General features: G+C 48.0%; 1 protein-coding gene across 2 annotated transcripts in view; it reads right to left on the reverse strand.

Moving 5' to 3' along the window:
- The window catches only part of LOC8041306 (meiotic recombination protein REC8 homolog), a 136,204-nt gene that overhangs the window by 22,437 nt on the left and 94,361 nt on the right, over positions 1-19,406 (reverse strand). For both annotated transcript variants that reach the window (XM_040222932.2, XM_042287358.1), the window contains exons 17-18: positions 9,936-10,003; positions 8,220-8,271 (exon numbers count right to left, since the gene is read on the reverse strand). In XM_040222932.2, the coding sequence (XP_040078866.2) occupies positions 8,220-8,271; positions 9,936-10,003 (120 nt within the window). The remainder of the gene's footprint in view (positions 1-8,219; positions 8,272-9,935; positions 10,004-19,406) is intronic.

Genomic DNA, 19,406 nt, shown 5'->3' on the forward strand with positions numbered 1-19,406 from the left:
GGCGAAAAAAAAAGGCGCCAACTAAAATGAGCGCTGCCATCTATGATCAGCACCACAAACTACTCGGACGAGCCTAGCCCGTCCGTAATATTGAAAGCTACCGGAAAACCACTGGACGAGCTGGGCTCGTCCATGGCATTTTTACCCAGGAAGCGGCCGATGAGCTCAGCTCGTCCAGAACACTTAAAAAGGTAACACCAATTCGGTTTCCCTGCTAAATTTAGAGGGAAAAATGACGTCGCATTGTTTTGTGTTACATAACCTATTGGGGAGGAGATCGAGGAGTGGTGCTCCCTAGCGGCCACCTCGGAACTAATGCTGTGTGGCAAACAAACCCTTCGGCCACAGTCAATAGTGCATTCGCTGGCATAAAAGACAACGACGCAAGGCTTGAAAAGATGTACAACACTATTCTTTTCTTCTAAACGCATCAAGATAAAAGTAATCTAGCCCCTCTTGCAGTCAGTGTCATCCAAGCCCTCTCGGAAGGCAAAACAAGTGCACGCTTGTTTTGACAGATTCCGGATATCCTCAACCCCGTCTTGAATTGTGTACCATATTTACTCGAGCAATAACCGCACTATTTATGAACAAGGCCCTTGCGTCTACTTTCCCGCAGAATACATATACAGCCAATCATCACGTTGCGCATAAATAACACAGCGAATAACTGCATTGCAAACACGATTCTCCATACAAATGCAATCTTCACAGATGGTATTTTCATGCGAAGACGTTATCTCTGTCCTGTAAACCACTGGTATATGATGCTGTCGATCGCGGTGACTGGCAATCCGCTTGCTCTGCGGAAAAGCGAACCCTCAGGTTTTCTTCATAAACAGTGTGGCTAATACTCGAGTAAATACGGTATGTGTAAAAATTTACGGCAGGGAAACAGGGGAGGGGGGTGTTGAACATATGATACGCTGACACCCCCTTTTTCTAAAAAAAACCTATGACTGCCTCTGCGCGCGCGTGCCGGGCCAGCTACCTTGTGTCGGTGGCCGACACAAGATAGCTGGCCCGGCACGTGCGCGCGGAGGCAGTCGCAGGAGGCAGTCGCAGCCCTGGATCATGCGTGGACAACGCAGCGTCCGTGTTTTCCTGAATATATATTTCACAAAACATGCACTTCACTTTCCAGTTGCGACGATCATGGACGACATCGGCAAAAGCAAGAGGTGTCTAGTTGAAGGAGAGGACGTGCTCAACTGCAATCATGTCATCGAGTGCGGCGTTGCAGCAGAGTCGACGGCAGACACTGTTCGCATTGTCGCATGCGTGCTGCAGCCCTCTGCGCTGCGTATGCCCGGTTCAAAAGCATGCTTCGAGCACTGCAGTATACGCAGCAAGTGCGCACCATATCGCTACAAACAAATATGCAGTGAGAGCAAAAACAATGCGGTGTACGCTAGGCAAGTGCTGGCGTCGGAGCTGTTTGCCACACAGCGATTGTTTGTGGTAATGATTAGAGTTCCTGTATCTACAGGAGCAAGAGTTGTGCGTTCATCCCCTTGACGCCGTCTTTCCTGCATGGCATGATGAGCCTGCGCCTCACATGATTGAATCTCGGCGAACAGCGACGCGGCGGCACGTGAAAAACAGATGCGCAACTCTGGCTCCCTTAAGGAGCTTGTAGATACATTTAATGTTCTACTGAATTTGTTTCATTTTTCTGAGGGACTACACAAGAATGACGACATTACAAGTACGAGGAATGTTCATGCGTCCTAACCGGGCGCTGCTTGTAAGGCCTCTCTTCTCTCTTGCCGTGGGGGTGACTTGAGTTGTTTAGTCTACCCTCACGGAGGTCTGGCCGTCTGGCCCCGCATCCGGGCCCCCCAAGCTGGTGTCGGGTATTCCCAGTGCGTGCCAGCCTCCTCTGCGGCTCGGGGGAGCGTGTTGCGGGGATGACGATGTTCTTGCTTCACGTCTCTACATCACTCCCCCCCTAGTGGCACAGAGCGGAGAAAGGTGGCACGAGCAGGGGAACTCAAAGTTTATAGTTCATGCAGGGAGAGTTGAAGCCTGTCCGGGTAATGAACTCGCCGTCCAGAGCGTGTGGTTCTTTCCGGCTTTTTCGAGATGGGGAGCGCACTTTGGTCCTGCGTTGGTAGAGAAGCCGGTGAAGAACGAGGCGAAGAATTTGTAGCTGGTGGAAGGATGGGGAGGGGGAAATTGGCGTCGGAAGCGGTGTTTACAAAAGCGGGCTTCAGGTGGTCGGTGGCGATTACTTGGTCGTTTCCCCCGACTGTGACCGTGAATTGTTTGGGTCCCCGTTTTACGACCTTGTAGGGGCCGTCGTATGGTTGTTGGAGAGGAGTTTGCACCGCGACGTGCCGAACAAACACGTGTGTGCAGGTGTTCAGATGTGTGCCGACGTAATCGTCTCGACGAGCCGTTCGAGGTGGGGTAGCACGTAGTCCTTCCATGACCTCTTTTAGGCGGTTCACGTAGCTTGTTGGGTCGGACAAATCTCCGTTGCTCGCTAGTGTGAAAAATTCGCCAGGTAATCGGAGTCTGGTGCCATAGACCAACTCTGCTGTTGTGCACGAGAGATCTTCCTTGAGCGCTGTCCTGACACCAAGAAGGACGAAGGGCGTCAGTCCAGTCGGTGCGCTTTTAAGGCCGCCCTCATTTGCTGATGGAAGCACTCGATGATCCCATTGGCAATCGGTTTTTTTCGCATGCTTTGATCCGAGCAGGCGCGTCAGTTGATAACTAGAGTGACGATTCAAACTGACATCCGCGATCGGTCGTGATGATGGACGGTACTCCGAAACGTGAAATCCAAATTGACACAAAAGCGCGAACGACGGTTTCAGCAGTAACGTCCGAGATGGCAATAGCATCCGGCCAGCGTGTGAACCTATCGATGCACGTGAGGATGTACCGCTGGCCTTGTGATGGTGGTAGTGGTCCGACAATGCCCACGTGGACCTAGTCGAACCTTGCATCAGGAGTCGTGAAGGTGGAGAGGGGTGTAATGGTGCGTCAATGGATCTTAGCTCGCTGACAGGATATGCACTCTCAAGCCCTCTGACGAACATCGCGATTCATGCCGGGCCAAACGAAGTGAGAAGTGACGAGATGCTGTGTTCCCCGTATGCCCGGGTGCGATAGCGAGTGCAGTTTTCTTGCACACCAGTTGACGGAAGTGCGCAGGAAGAAAGGGACGAGGCGTTCCCGTCGACATGTCGCACCACAAAGTTACGTCATACAAAGGCAGTGGCACCTTGCGCAGTGTGAAGTTGGCCAAACTCGGTGTCTGTTTTCTGAGCAGCAGCAAGGGCGGCAAAGTCCAGCACTGGGTGTTCAGCGACGCCGATGCAGAGGCGTGACAAGGCGTCCACCACCGGGTTGTCGCGGCCGCTCACGTGTCGCACGTCCTTCGTGAACTCTGAGATGTACGACATTTGGCGAAGCTCACGAGTTGTGTGGGCTTGGCTATCCGACTTCAGCGATCGTATTGCGAAGTTCAGTGGCTTGTGGTCAGTGAGAATGAAGAAGCTCCTTCGCTCCAAAAGGTGGCGAAGGTGGCGAGGCATCTGATACGTGGCGAGAAGCTCTCGTCCAAAGGTGCTGTATTTGCGCTCGGTGGGTGACAGTGTCTTGGAGAAAAAGGAGATGGGCTTCCAGATGTTGTTTTGCCATTGCTGAAGGACCACACCAATCGCAACGTCTGAAGCATCCGTCATGACGCACAGGGGAGCGTTGTCTTCAGGGTACACCAAAAGGGCTGCGTCGGCGATGTCTGCCTTGATTTTGGTGAACATGCGCTCCGCTGTGTCATCCCAGGTCAAAGCGGTTGCCTCGCCGTGGCTCTTTTTGAGGAATTCTTGCAGCGGTTGGAGGGTTGTTGCGCAGTGGGGGACAAAACGCCGATAAAAATTGACGATTCCGAGGAACTCCTGCAGCTGGCGTCGGGTTGACAGGCGAGAAAAGTTCCGGATCACCTCAACCTTTGCGGGAAGTAGACAAATGGATGCCTTGGTGGTCAATGTGATGTCCCAAAAACTCCAGCTCACCTACACCGAACTCACACATGGCAGTGTTGATGATGATGCCGTAGGTCTTGAGACGCTCGAACACAGCTTGGAGCCCAGGCGAAAATTTCTAACTGGGACCAGTTGGCACCTCAACTGGTTTCAACTGGGACTAACTGGTCCCAACTGGGAATCAACTGGGACTAACTGGTCCCAACTGGGAATCAACTGGGACCAATAGGAGTCCAACTGGGGCCAGCTGAGGGGTCAACTGGTTTGAACCATTCCCAGTTGGGGGTCAACTGGTTTGAACCATTCCCAGTTGGGTCAACTGGTTTGACTCCCAGTTGGGAATGGAGTGCACTGGAACCAGTTAGGAAAGTAACTGGTTGGAGCGATTCCCAGTCGGACTTCAAATGCCTTTCCCGTTCCCAGTTCACACTGGGCAACAATTTGGACAAGTTGGGGGTGTATTGACCTTTGCTAAGGAAGAAAACTAAAAACACTTAACATTTTTAGATTTATACAAATAGGGAATTTTTAATTACTGGGGTGCATTTATATATTTATAAAAATAATATAAAAATTTTAATTAACTAAATAATTTTTTAATTGGAAAATATAATTAGTGACAAAATGTGTTCACCTAAATGAACATTTAGTGCATTATTAAAATATATTAAAACATTTATTTAAATACCTACAGTATTTTTTTTTTTTTTAATAAATAAATTTATCTTTTGACTAATCAGAGCTAGCCGGCCGCCGTGGCACGCGGGTGCGGATTAGTGGTACGCGCTGTCGACAGATGGCGCTGCCTATGCTGACGCCGGAGTCGGACGGACGCCGGACGCGGTAGAGAAGGGTCGCCATCGCCCAAGTTGGCGTCGTTATGAAAATGTCAAAACTACAGCTGCGCTTCTTTGGACCTAACTGTACACACGCCACAGTGGCGGCGGTGAACTTCGAGGATGGAAAGATGCAGTTCAGCGATCGGAGGGCACCCAGGAAAGACCGGACGGAAGAGAACACGCCGTGGAGAGCACAATGGCGAAAATGGCGGGAGGTCTACCTCGAAAATGTTCGACTGTTGTGACAGAGATTGCAAGGTGGGAGCGCTACCGCATCTTATCAGGACTTCACCTGCGCAACGCAGGATCACGGGTGAGCACCTTTCTTCACGCGATGGGAAGAGAAGCTGAGGACGTCTTCACTAACAGACGCGCGCTAGCGGCCGATCTTCCTTCATCTCATGAATACCACCTCTGAAAAAGCGATTCAATCGTCGCAAGCAAGGGGCTAAACCCGGAGCGTGTACGTCACCGAACCTATTTAGTTTCATTCTCCAGGTTTTTGACAATAAAGTCTTGTCAACCTTCCATTTTGTGCCGTGTTTCATTGTTGCTGGAGTTGGTACCAACTCCAACTGGGACCAACTCCAACTGGGACCAGTTGCAACTGGGAATTGTTCCATAAACCAGTTGCAACTGGGACCAACTGGTCCCAGTTGGACGACTCCAACTGGGACCAGTTGCAACTGGGAATTGTTCCATAAACCAGTTGCAACTGGGACCAACTGGTCCCAGTTGAAAATTTTCGCCTGGGAGGTGTTGTTCGTGCTCGGCAGGTGAGGAGCTTGCGATGAGGAGGTCGTCGACATAAGCACGGCAGAAGGTTAGTCCCTGGAGTACCTCGTCAATAAACCTCTGAAAGGTTTGGGCGGCACTCCGAAGACCAAACGGCATCCGGACGAATATATATAGTCCGAATAGCATGATAATCGCAGTCTTTGGCATGTCGTCCGGGGCGACAGAGATTTGCTGATAAGCGCGCATTAAATCAATTTTTGAAAAGATGCACGCTCCGTCGAAGCTGGATGTTATGTCTTGGATGTGGGGGATCGGATAACAGTCGGGAGCCATGACGCGGTTTAATGAGCGGTAGTCGCCGCATGGTCTCCAGTTTCCGGCTGTTTTCTTTTGTACCATGTGCAGTGGTGAGGCCCATGAGCTTGATGATGGTCGCACGATGCCCAATTCAAGCATGTGCTGGAATTCCTGTTGAGCAATTCGCAGCTTGTCAGGGGCGAGATGACGCGGTCGAGCATGAACGGGTGCTACGGTGGTTTCAATATGGTGAGAAACGCTGTGCTGCACAGGGCGTTCGTCACAGCCAGTGCGCGTCAACTCCAGGAACTCGCGGAATATGGTTGTGAAATGTGTTGGGGCATTAGGGATGACATGCACCAGAGCTGGAGAAGGGACTGCGGATGTTACGCCCGACACGGAGAGGTTAGTTATCGTGTCGAGGAGACGACTTCGTCCCATGTCCACCAAAAGTCTGAAGTGCCGGAGGAAGTCGGCACTAATGATGGCATGTTGCACGTCCGCGACAACGAACACCCAGCGGAAGGTCCGTCGGAGATCGAGATTCAAGGTTAGCGAACGCTCCGTAGGGGGGAATCGGCGTCCCGTTCACAGCTTGGAGCTGTGAGGTGCTGGACATCCGCTTGTCTTTAGGTGTCGCCGGTAGTATGCTGACCTCGGCACTGGTATCCACGAGAAAGCGGAGCCCGGTGTCGTGACCGGGGACGTAAAAAAGGCGTTGGCGGCTGTCCGGAGTGGCCGAGGCACTTGCCGCCTCCAGTGCTACGCCGTTCCGTTTCCCGTGGCAGGTGTGGTGCACTTAGTGGCAGTATCGCCAAAGCGGCGGTCGTACCAACAGATGTGGGGTCGTGTTGGTGAAGAGGATGGGTGGCGCCGTTGGGACCGCGACTCGCTACGTCTGCGATGTTGCTGCAGGGTCGCGACTGCGATCGTTAAGCGGGAGATCTCCACTTTGAGCTGTTGTATCTCGTCAGTAGGAGTTTGGACGGCCGATACAACTGGAGTCGAGATCTCCATTACCTTGTCGGCGAGCTCTGTTAGCTGTTCAATTCCGAGGTCTCCAACGGACACCAAGATCATGCGCACGTTGTGAGGCAGACGCTGGACAAACAGGTTCCGCAGGAACGAAGCGTCGATTGTAGATGCCTTCTCACCCATCAGCTGCTGCATGCGGCGCAAGAACTGGGTAGGCCGGTGGTCACCAAGTTCCTCGGTGATGAGTTGTTGTAACCGCCTTTTCTTAAAAGCAGTTGCGCGGCGGATCAGCTGCTGCTTGAGGGTGGCGTAGGCATCCGTGGCTGGTTGCTAAAGGAGCAGGTCGCGTACCTCGGTGGCGATGTCTGGTGGAAGGCTGGCCACAATGTGATGATATTTGGTGCGATCAGCGGTGATCTTCCGAGTTGCGAACTGCACTGTCACTTGTAGAAATCACAGCTCGGGATCCACAGGCCAGTAGGGTGGGAGCTTGAGGGCGACGACAGACGCCTTCCGCAGGGGGAGCAAAGGTTGAGGAGTTGGCAGAAGCATTTTCTTCTTCTTGGTTCATCGCAGCGCTTGAGGTCAGCTTTTTCACTTGTCCGGGTCACCAATGTGGATACATTTAATGTTCTATTGAATTTGTTTTATTTTTCTGAGGGACTACACAAGAATGACGACATTACAAGTACGAGGAATGTTCATGCATCCTAACCAGGCGCTGCTCGTAAGGCCTCTCTTCTCTTCTCTCTTGCCGTGGGGGTGACTTGAGTTGTTTAGTCTACCCTCACGGAGGTCTGGCCGTCTGGCCCCGCATCAGAGCCCCCCGAGCTGGTGTCGGGTATCCCCGGTGCGTGCCAGCCTCCTCCGCGGCTCGGGGGAACGTGTTACAGGGAAGATTATGTTCTCGCTGCAAGCCTCTACAAGCCTATGCAGAAACTCTAATGCACAATACACAAATTAAGTTTCCCCGCTACATTTAGTGGAGAAAATTGACGCCCCGTGACCTCAGCACCAATTCAATTTCCCTGCTACATTTAGGGGGAAAAATGACGTCACTTGACCTAATTCAGTTTCCCCGCTAAATTCAGCATGGGAAATTGACTTCACGTGACCCGACGTCACATAATGTCAACTTCACCTATTCACCAATTCAGCTTCCCCGCCAAACTTGGACGGTACATTGTGTATCGCCGAGTGCATATCGGGGCAGCCACGAGCTGCGGCTATCGCTCAACGTTTGTGATGCCAAAATGTCCCATGCATCCAACGGAACTGGCGAGAAATTCGCCTTATATTTTTTTAAGATGTGCTCCAAGATTGGTCGTGCTAGCATGTGCCTCCAGAAGCACCGACGGCTGACGCAACTCACCTGACCTCTTCTCCGGCAGACACTTCCTGGGCAGCGAGCAGTTCCTCCAACTCTGGAACGACAAGCACAAGTGCCATCAGAAAGCTGTAAATCTTAAGCTATGCTTAAAAGAAGAAAGGATGTGCCGGCCACGAATGCACCTCATTTACACGACTGTGTCTACTCGTCCACATTGCATGTCGGCGAAACGAAAGGGAAAAAAATCCTACTTATTCTACAGCAAACATTTATTCTACGGTTAGATTTTTTTGGTTTTCCAAAAGAGACACTTTAATGGGCAAGGTTTCTTCCAAAGAGATAGTGCAAACTAACTTGTCGCTTTCTTTCATTCGGTTTCATTTTTTGGTGTCCACTTCCACAGCATTTCGGCAGTCTCAGACTTGGAATTGGAGCTACTTAAAGGGGTATGGAAACGCAATTCTGGAGCTCTATTCTTTGCTTCAACATGACATAGGTAGCAGTACAACCTCAGAAACATCAATATTTCGTTGAAAAACACAAAAAAAAAATTTTTGAAATGCATTCAACGATAACCAAAAGCCACCCGGTTGTTGCTTATGAAGCTTCCATGGAAATATCACGACGGCATCGCCCTCCGACGGCAGTGCCACTATATGGAAAGTATGCTCACTAGTATTGATTACCTAGGCGAGGACGTAATACCCAAGGTTCGATGAAGAAAGCCAAAGCACAGCTAGCCACTGTGGATTCACTCCACCAGCCAATCGCTTCCACTCACCCTTTGACGTCACTGACGTCAGGGGCCAACAAACTATCTTTTTCAACATGGTATGCGCTGCTGAGCTCCAAGCGGCCCGGGTTTATGTCGCAGAGATGCGCCGGTATTCGCTTTTGTGCGTGGTAGTTTCTGCACGACAATGTCAAAATTCAGCAATCGTCTCACCGACCAACTTATTTGCCGTCGACGTGCTAAGTGCTTTTTATTAGTTATTTTTACCGTGAAATCACTCATTATCCTATAATTTTCAGAATCGAGCAGAATATCCTTTAACAGAGTCTCGCCGTCGGATACCCCAAATTAAATTTGAAGTATAACGCAGCGATGCAGGCGAGTTGGTTATGCATGTTGAAAAGTAGTGAAGCTGCGCTCGTCCTGTTTGCTTCTCCGTCTTCGTATTCGTCTTTATTGTGCGCTTTCACTACTTTGCAACAGTAAATTTGGAGATGCATTAAAAGTCATAAAAAGAAGAGCCGGCACTCGGACCGTCACTCGCTACCGCGAGAACAGCCGACGTGCCAAGCGACAATCTCTTCAGTATCCTGCCACATGGAGCGTCCAATTTCAAAACTCTAAATGGCAAGGCGAAACAGGATGCGAATACGAGCGGAGGAATCTGCGCCGTCTGCTCGGTCCCAGCCATCCGCTATGTCACCAACAATATCTAGAGAAGCACCCCCCTGTAGTTTGCACATACCGCCAACAGGGATTACTTTTAGCCTATTTCTAACCGACACAGTTCGACAGGGTGATAACTGCGGGGCGTCTCTTTGGAATGCCTTCAGCGGGAGCTGCCTGCCTTCCGCCTCACTTTGGCTGCGCATGCACGCTCGCCAGACGCCCAAGCGCCATCCAAGGTGCTCGTGCTGGAGCCAGCCCATGCTTTTCCCCGCCATTACCGTCCCGACAATTAAAGAAGGTCAGACAATTTGGTGGCTGTCACAAAGTCCAAACTTGTTACGTGCAAGGACACTTGCCAGGAGCTTCCTGCGGTAGCTCTTCCGGAATGTGCAGTTCCTCCGGCAAGTCCAGCAACTGGCCGACACTGAAAATTCCAAAATTTTCCGTATTAATCCCCATTGCGATTAGATTTACGACCTGCTATCATGTCCAACATTAATGCCAAACAGAGAATATCTCGATTAAGCTAAAACGTTCCGACCATTTCACTGCGAGGTTGCGTTAGCAAAGTTTGAACGTGTCTAACGTAAGATAGCGAATGAGTTCCGAACAAAAGTAGAGTTAAGAAGAGGAAAATATGGGCAGGCACCCTTGGGGGCTGCGACGGCCAAATTCTTTAGAAAAATAAGCAAGCAACACCTGCCACAGGAACCGGGCGTGGGAAACTCCTGTTTCGGATTACCCTCACTTTTACTTTAAGAATGTCGTCTAGAGCAACTACAGCTGTTGAGTGTCTAATGACAATCGCCAACCGCGACCTTTATATGCCACCCCATTGTGGGCAACCACACCCCAAGTGCCTATGACCGGAAGGAACAAAATGCATCTGTATATCATAGGGTCGGCTAAATTTCGGAAGACATAAGCCTCCTCCCACGCCACTGCAGGCTGCATCACCCAGCCTCCACTGCCGTCAGCTAGCTTGTGCAGACTGCCGCCAGCTTGAAATCGGGCGCGCTTTGTTTACACATAGAACGTGTTATTTTACCTTGGGTCTAAAAAGAGGGGTGGGTAATTTCATATAGGAGTGAACAAATGGTGGCTGGTCAACCTTTTTAATGTGCTTCAGAATCTTACACTATTTCCCAGTGCCAGATATAAACAAAATCATATTTGTTTTCACCCACTTATCGGACGCAAAAAAATAGTAGGTTACCAAGAGGTGGAAAGTCGCATTTGTGTGCGCAGCCAGTGTGGTCACCTTTGGTGATAAATAATGCAAGTCATACATTCTAAGTGAGTCTCTTAATCTTTTGATGCAATCTATGTACTATACAAGAAATTAATGTTATTGTTTATGTTTCAAAAGAAACTTATAAACATAAATTTTGGCTACTCGATCATTTTCTGCCCAACTTTGCAAGCCTGTATCTTGGGTCAGAAAAGTGATATTTTGACACAATATTTTACTCATAAATAAAACTGAATTGAAGCAAAAATAAAACTTATTTATGAACGGTTTGTTAAAGGATAACTGCAAAGAAAAAAAAAGTTTTTTAAAGTCTAATTGAGACAATTTAGTCAGAAAACAATTTTTCCACGAAAAAACAAAATTTTTACAGCAATATTTAATTTGAGAGACTTATTTCAGGTTGCGGCTATTTCTTCGGTTTTAAATTGAGCGCCACAAAGTTGGTATTATACGTCACGGAGTGACGTATAATACCAACGTCATGGAGTGACGTGCATAGCAACTCTTCTCTAAGAGATTGACAGCTTAGATCATGGTTGTTAAACCTTTGTGATGTGTTGTCATTTCCTTTTGAGTGGCATATTTTTACGTTTAAAGAATAACCCATCCATGTAATGAAAGTTATTATTCTTTACAAAAGGTTTACAAGACGGGCACTTCCGTTTGGGTTCATACCATAACAAACAAAAGCATGGCCACCGCTGTCTCTGCTCCTGCCTGTCTCGCCTAGTTGTTTCGCCTAAGTGATCAGTGTTTCCTGTTGACCCAGGTGCTTGAGCGAAACTTCAAGTTAAGTAGTTTGTGTTTAGCAGCTGTCGCAGCTGTCAGTGATAGGAAGCAACGCAGGGTTTTGGCTTTCAAAGCGCGGCTTGTTACTCATTTTCCTAGGTGTCTCTTTGCTTTCGTAACACATTTTCTTTGCTTTCTTAGTGTGCTTTTTTTTTTTTGTGTAGATGATGACTTTTTGGAGATGTGAGTTCCTATAAGGCAGCGCCCGTGCTCCGTAAAGTGCTGCCAGATTACGGTAATATCCCGAGTGATCGCCCACCCCACTTTTTTATGAATTTCAGTCGGCAGTGGCGGTGGGCGATGACTCATAATATTACGGTAGTGTTTTTTAGTCCTTAGTCTTTATTTATTTGTCTCTGGAGAGCCGCGGCACCACGGAAAGGCAGCAGCCTATGTTCAGTGATCGCTTCATTTCTGGTTTTTAAAAAAAACAATGCAGTCCTCTTGAATGTCAGCAACTTGAGCAACCATCAAGTTGCTGACATTGAGCGACTCTAGCGGGCGAATTGAGGCGCAACCAACAGCGCAGTCAAGCCTATGGCATTGGCATTGCCAACATTGAGCTGAATGCCATCATCCTTTCCTTTTTTTTTAGAAGTGTGCGAATATCAAAAATTCATAATGGAACACCGCGACTTTTACAATAATTTGCGCTCTTCCATTATGTATACATATCAACTCGTCCAGTTATCCCGATTGCTAATATCAAAATATTTCGGATCGAATCGAATAATAAAGGTTACGAATAGAATATTTTCGAATACGAATAGTAGTTTCGAATAAGAAAATTTTTTAGAACAAATATTTGCTATTTGATGTGAATTAAGGGGAGACACTGCTTTTTCAGGCAAAAATACACTAAGAAAATGCCTTTTTTAATTGTGGTTTTTGATGATTGGCAGGCACTTATCGTATTGTCCTGAACAATGTTCATAAAATAAGTCTCTTATCTTGAAATATTGTCTTGGAAACAAAGTAAAATGAGTCAGTGGATTTTTTTAAATAATATTTCTGAGTGAACTATTTACACCCGTCCACTCCTTCACCTGTCCCCGTTCCTTTGGCACTCATTTCCAGTCATGAACCAACAAGCCCAGCTAAACATTTTGTTTTATTTACACCCTTTACTATTTCATAGAAGCCATATCTCCACTTGCACACTAGCCTTCATATATTTTTCTTTCTCTGGTAGGTGCATGTGCAACATATGCAATAAGGGGTACAAATTTAATAAATAGGGCATCAGACCTTTCGAGGTGCCTTTTGGGCACCCTGCAATAAATCACTTTGAAACTGGAAAGTCCAAAACTAAGCATCCTAGGGTTTTCATTTATGCCTTATTGCAGGGGTAACCAAGCTGTGGCTCACGAGCCGCATACGGCTCTTCGCGTGTTAAAGAGCGGCTCGCAGCTCCCTCTCCAAGCAACCCCCCCCCCACAGCACACACACAGACCCGTCTCCCTCCCGGTCACATGAGCACTTCCCCAGAAAGAGAAATGGAACGAGTTTTAACTTGAGAGGGGTTGGGGTTTGGTAGTCGTATGCTACTGCTACTTTACGAGCAGTTAGACTGCTTTTGACTCGGATAGATTGCAAGTAGTTCGAGTTTCGTTTACTTCTCTAGACAAAAGCTTGCCCCCCCCCCTTGCGGCACTTGGAAGTTTCGTGGGTTTGTTTGCGGCTCTCAGACCGGGTCAGCCTGGCCACCCCTGCCTGATTGTATTCCACATACATTTTAGTTCACTGATATATGTTTATTTTCTTAGCTCAGTATTTCAATTTGTCTTAATCCTTCCCCATAAACTTTGCAAATTAAATTTTCATTACTAATACAACTAATTAGGTTAAATCAGTACCAAGTACATATTTGTAGTCAGATTGTAACAGCAGATAAGCTATGCAGATCTAATTTGAATTGAATCATGTTATATAATAAAAAAAAAAAGCTCTAGAAGCAGTGTTGCCTCTTAAACAAGAATGCTCAATCAAAACACAACAGAATTTTTTTTTTCAGCAAACATTTATGAAAAGGTTATTTCTATTGCAATAAGAAAAATGTCACATATGTGACTGATAAAAAACAGATGAAATAAAAGATCAGTCAGTAGAAAGCCATCCAAGGAGTGAAGTTACAAAATGTAAATGAAAATACACAAGTGGACGCGGGTCGGCAGGCCACAAAGCAGTCGGAGATTGCGTCGCAGACGAACACAACTATGAACGTAAACGAAAGTACACAAGACAAAGTCAAAGAACGCGTCGTGCAGCTGCACCGACTTTGTGCAAAATTTTTTTTACGTGGCTGAACGCAACCACGTGAACGCGAACGAAAGTACACAAGCGGAGGCGGGTCGGCAGGCCACAGCAGTGTTGGAGATCGTGCTGGAGGGATCGGTGGCCGAGTGGTCTAGTGCACACCAGCTCAGAGCACGTGGAGCTAAAGCTTGCGCTGCGGAACCCAGGATCCTGGGTTCAATCCCCACCCCCTGCCCATTTCGATCTGGATGAGCATCGTACTAGCATGCGGTCGTGTGCCACTACTGCGTGGTGCGCGTTAAAGACCCCAGGTTAGCGATTGCACTGCACTGGCTAAATTTCTCATCTACAGCTAGGAGACTCGTCGCCTGGAGGCAGACCAAGTTCTAGATTGTATAAACATACACACAACCTAATCTTTTGGAGGTCGTGCTGATTGTGCGATTGCGCTACAATTGCACTGCGCAACCGCCGACTTTGCGCCATCTCTTTCCGTGTGCAATAGTTCTGCCGATAGAGGGTGACACAAAAAAGCAATAACTTAAACATACATCTTTTTTTTTTGGAGAGAGCAAGTTTCACTTTTATCTGAAAAAACGGGTATAAATAAATAACAAAAAAAAATACCAGCAAACTGATGAACCGGAAAATCAAGCGGAAAATAACACGAGCCAGATATCGCCGATAGCCGAGGTCAGCCGTAAATCCATATCCAAATCCATAGTATTGACAGTGGTACGTCGCATTTGTGCTTACGACGATGTACGTGCCATTGCCAACTTCATCAAATCTATAGCAGCGTTTGCGTCACAACCACTTTGCCAACTCCGGAATCCAGACATCATGGCAAGCAGAGGAAAATCGCTTCCGGGTAAAACAGTGTGAACAAGGACACAGGACAGAGAAGATGCACACAGACCCGTAAACATGCTTCACCAACTAGTCCGAATTTCAACAGTATTGCTGGACAGATCGTGCTACTGCAAATAACTTTCCAGTGCATTATATATATAAAAAAAGAAAAGGAACTTAGGTTGACTATTTGGGTTTGCCAAGCTCGAAACCATATTTCGCAGTCCAAAAACAAGACAGGGAACTCAACCGCGAGTTGACACTAATCGGTGAGTTCCGCGTAAGTTGTGGTTTCCGAAGTAATTGAAGAACTTGAATACTTCAAACAGCGAAAGTGCGAAGCGAATCGAATTGAATCGAATAGCAAGCATTATTCGCTAAGTATTCGAATATTCTCACAGCCCTACTTTTTTTCTTTTTTTTTTTCTTCTTCGGGCAAGCGTAACTGGTGACGCCAGCAACGTTTCCTCTCGGCGCACACGCCTGCGCATCACGCTTCTTGGGAGCCTCCGGGCTGTTTCTGCCGTCGCACAACTGCCGCCGTCGTTGTCTTACCAATACATATTCTGAGACTGGGTAGAAACCCACACTAACACGGACCGCAATTTGGTTGTTGTGGGGTTGAGGTTCAACGGGTTCAGTCCTGTCGTCGTCAGCTGAACCGGTCCAGCTGGTCCGGGAGGACGCAGCAAGCGTCTTTAAAAGTAAATTTTCCTTCGTTACGTTTCAAAATGCGGCAGATTCCCGACGCATACCTTGAGAAAAAAGCTGCGGGCCTTTTCAATAAAATTACGTCATTTGAATTGAACAATGGACTCCGGACTGTTGTCCTAAATATGCCAATTTTATGCTTCGTGTTGTTGGACAGCGTTTGGACAGCGACGTGTTTGCACAGCGACGTACACCGCTCGAGTAGATGATTTAAATCTGCAAACGACCGGTTATACGGAATTTCAGGGAAACATAAGTCACCACCGATATTTTCCTGTAAATCTTGTGCGAGTTTATTGTGCTCATCATACGGTGTGAACAAATTTGGGCAAGATTTCCTACCTGCCCACAGATGCATGAACAGAGACCATTGTGTTCCGTAGGGAAGTGCTTTTTCTTTTTGGAAAGAGGTATTGGTGCATTTATTATGGTACAATCACTTGAGAGTTCAGAAATTGGGGATGGTGAGCAAGCTTTCCCAACTTTGTCTCTTCTCTCTGGCACTGCCCCTAGTTTCAAGTTGCAGTTTTAGTAGACAAACCTACTAGCAGGTACAAACCTCTCTAAAGCAGGTAAAAGACTGGGAAGTAAGGGCGGTACAAATCCCGTGTTTCGCGCTTTTCGCAAGGTGACTGGGGAAGTGCTTTTGCAAAAGATGCAAACAATTTTGTAATGCCCGTCGTTTGTGTCTCTCTAGCAAAACAAATAAGATGATCTACAAAGGCGTAATCACAAGCCAAGATTTACGATAACAGTACACATTCAATTCAAACAATTTTACGTAAGATGGTTCGGAAGCCGAGAAAAACATTCTGTCGGCTAACGCAGAATTCGGACGTCCGAAGGCTCCTGCGGACAGCTGTTACGTAATAACCTGGCTGTGCCAGGTTTCTCACTTAATAGCTGTGTCTCAGTCGCAGCCGTTTGGTGCACCTGGTGCGAATCTCAAAGGCCTCCAGAATGAAATGACGAGAGCATACCTGGACACGATTGTTGCTACGTGAATCCCCGATTGCCTCCAGCCAAATAGCATTCGGCTTGTCATCTTTCGGGGCAACATGGCTACTGGAAGACTTGCTGTTGCGATCACTCATCTGGCAGCACTTTACAGAGCAACGGCGCCACTTTACAGGAGCTGACATCTCCAAGAAATCAACATTTGCGCGGGCAAGCAAAAAAAAAAATTGCTAAGAAAGCAAAGAGAAAAACGAAAGTAACAAACCGCGCTATGAAAACCAAAACCCCGCGTCGCTTCCTATCACTAACACCTGTGACAGCTGCTAAACACACACTACTTCACTTGAGGAAGTTTCGCTCAAGCACCTGGGTCAGAATGAAACACTGATCATTTAGGCGAAACGAGTAGTTGAGGTAGGCAAGGCAGACGGATGCAGAATCTTTGGCGGCCATGAAAGAATGGCGAAGCTTTTACTTGTTATGGTATAAATGAAAACAGAAGTGCCCAACGTCTCGTAAACATTTTGTAAAGAATAATAACTCTCATTACATGGGTTATTCTTTAAATGTAAAAATATGCCTCTCAAACGGAAATCACAACATATCACAAAGATTCAACAACCAGGATCTAAGCTGTCAATCAATCTTCAGCCAATGAGAAGAGTTGCTATCGGCGTACCTCGGCAAACCTCACTCATGAGGGACCTCACTCACCCTCACCCACCCTCATCTTCACAGGTGAGTGAGTTTCTGAATCAGGAAAATTCATAAGTGTGTGGATGAGTGAGGGCCGTGAGGGCTGTGAGGACCATGAGTGCGTGAAGGCCGTGAGGGCAGTGGTTGCTTGAGGGGCGTGAGGGTGTGAGGGCCATGAGTGCATGAGGGGCGTGAAGGCGGTGAGTGGCGTGAGGGCGGCGAGTGGCGTAAGGGCGGCAAGTGGCGTAAGGGCGGTAAGTGGCGTGAGGGCGGTGAGTGGCGTGAGGGCCATGAGAGCAGTGAGTGTATGAGTGGCGTGAGGGCCATGAGTGAGTGAGGAGCGTGAGGGCGGTGGAGTGCGTGAGGCCCCCTTCATACGGAGCAACTTTCCCAGCAATTTCGGTGTTGCTGGTGAGTTGATCCCTAGCTTTCCCCAGATCACCGTGCCCTAGATCAAAACAAATTGCTGAGATCGGGTCTGGCTCGAAACAAGCGAGCAACTCGGAGCAATTCGAAGACGTTTGAAGTGGCTGCATCCAATCAGGGACGCAATATTTTCACGTGATACCTCATGCCGGTGATGCTGACAACAAAGGACTTGGTTCTGGTTTGAAATTTATTGTTTTTGGAAATAAACTGTTTCTGAAAGATGCATTAGTATTCTCAACAGTATTAAATGCATAAAAACATGTTTATAGCGCGTAATTGTGTGTCTAAATAGTGCAAGAAAAATAAAATTTAATGATGATGACGGAAAATTGCAGCAATTGGTTGCTGCGTGTGAATGCGGGCGGCCCGTGTTGCTGGTGTTGCAACGTCCAGTTTCTGGGCGAAATTGCCCCATCTGAACAGAGCAAGAGTGGCGTGAAGGTGACGAGTGTGTGAGGGTATGAGTGCGTAAGGGGTGTGAGGGCCATGAGTGAGTGAGGGGCGTGAGGGCGGTGAGTGGCGTGAGGGCCATGAGTGCGTGAGGGGTGTGAGTGGTATGAGTGCGTGAGGGCCGTGAGGGCGGTGAGGGGCGTGAGGGCCATGAGTGCGTGAGGGCAGTGAGTGCGTGAGGGCCATGAGTGAGTGAGGGGCGTGTGAGGGCCGTGAGGTTTAGTAAGGGTGAGTGAAGGGCTGAAGGTGAGTGTGACTGAGGATGAGGGTGAGTGAGGGGCTGAAGGTGAGCGTGACTGAGGATGAGGGTGAGTGAGGGGCTGAAGATGAGTGTAGTAGTGAGGGTGAGTGAGGGGCTTAGGTGAGTGTGGCTGTGAGGGTGAGGGTGAGTGAGGGCAACCTAAAATACCGACCTACGGCTATAGGACATCGCTCCATGACGTATACCAGCCACTCTGTGACGTATAATACCAACTTTGTGGTGCGCGATTTAAAACGGACGAAATAGCCACAAACTAAAATCAGTTTCGTGCCATAAATATTGCTGTAAAAAAATTTTTTTTTGGGGGAGAAATCGTTTTGAGACATGCTTGTCCCAATTAGGCTGTTAAAAAAAAAAAAAAACTTTTTTTCTTTGCAGTTATCTTTTAAGGTTTCTACAGTGGTTTTGTTAAAGGAGCCCTGCAATCATATTTAAGCGTCTACCTTTTTTGCGGTTTCCAGGTCTCTTGAGGTTCAGGCAAGCCAGCGGGCACGGAGAGAGAAACTAAATATCAGTGCGTCATATTTTAACCGGACGACGCGGAAACCTCCTCCACTGACGAGGGCGACCCACGGTACCGAAAGCGCGCAAAAAGTGACGTCTTTGGTCCTGGGCTTACTACTGGTCAGAACCGCTAAAATCTTTTTTTTAGTCAAGATACAAAATATAAGTGTCGCGAACCGTTTCAATTATGTATGAGAGTAGTTTTTGTTCAGTATTTTAGATCAGAAAAGAAACAAATGCAGTTTATAAAATACGGAAACAAGGAATGACCTGTTGACATACCCACCACCAAGCGGCGGAAAAAACAGCGCATACTAGAAAGGGCTAGTGGGATGAGGCGCCGACGAACGGCGCGCGTAGAAAGATCCCGGATGTAAGCGGCGGCGCTGTTGTCGTATACCGGCTCGAGGATCCGACTGGTTCCGAGCGTTCAGAAGGCTTTCGGCGCAAGCTTGGTTGCGATTTTGCCATTTGGTGGTATGGCAGCGCGAAGTGGCTCCCGTTCTGAACTGATATTTACCCGCTGTTTGCTGTTGTTTGTGGCCAATGAAGTGTTATGCCGAATTAGTCTTTAATCGTGCAGCAAATGCAATGCGAGACGCCCTGACCGCCCGCCTATCTAACACGTGCTATCATACAGCCTATCTAACACATGCTTTAGTGGCGCCC

Source organism: Ixodes scapularis, unplaced genomic scaffold, assembly GCF_016920785.2.
Source record: "Ixodes scapularis isolate PalLabHiFi unplaced genomic scaffold, ASM1692078v2 PGA_scaffold9__187_contigs__length_104089568, whole genome shotgun sequence".
Taxonomy (NCBI): Eukaryota; Metazoa; Arthropoda; class Arachnida; order Ixodida; family Ixodidae; genus Ixodes; species Ixodes scapularis.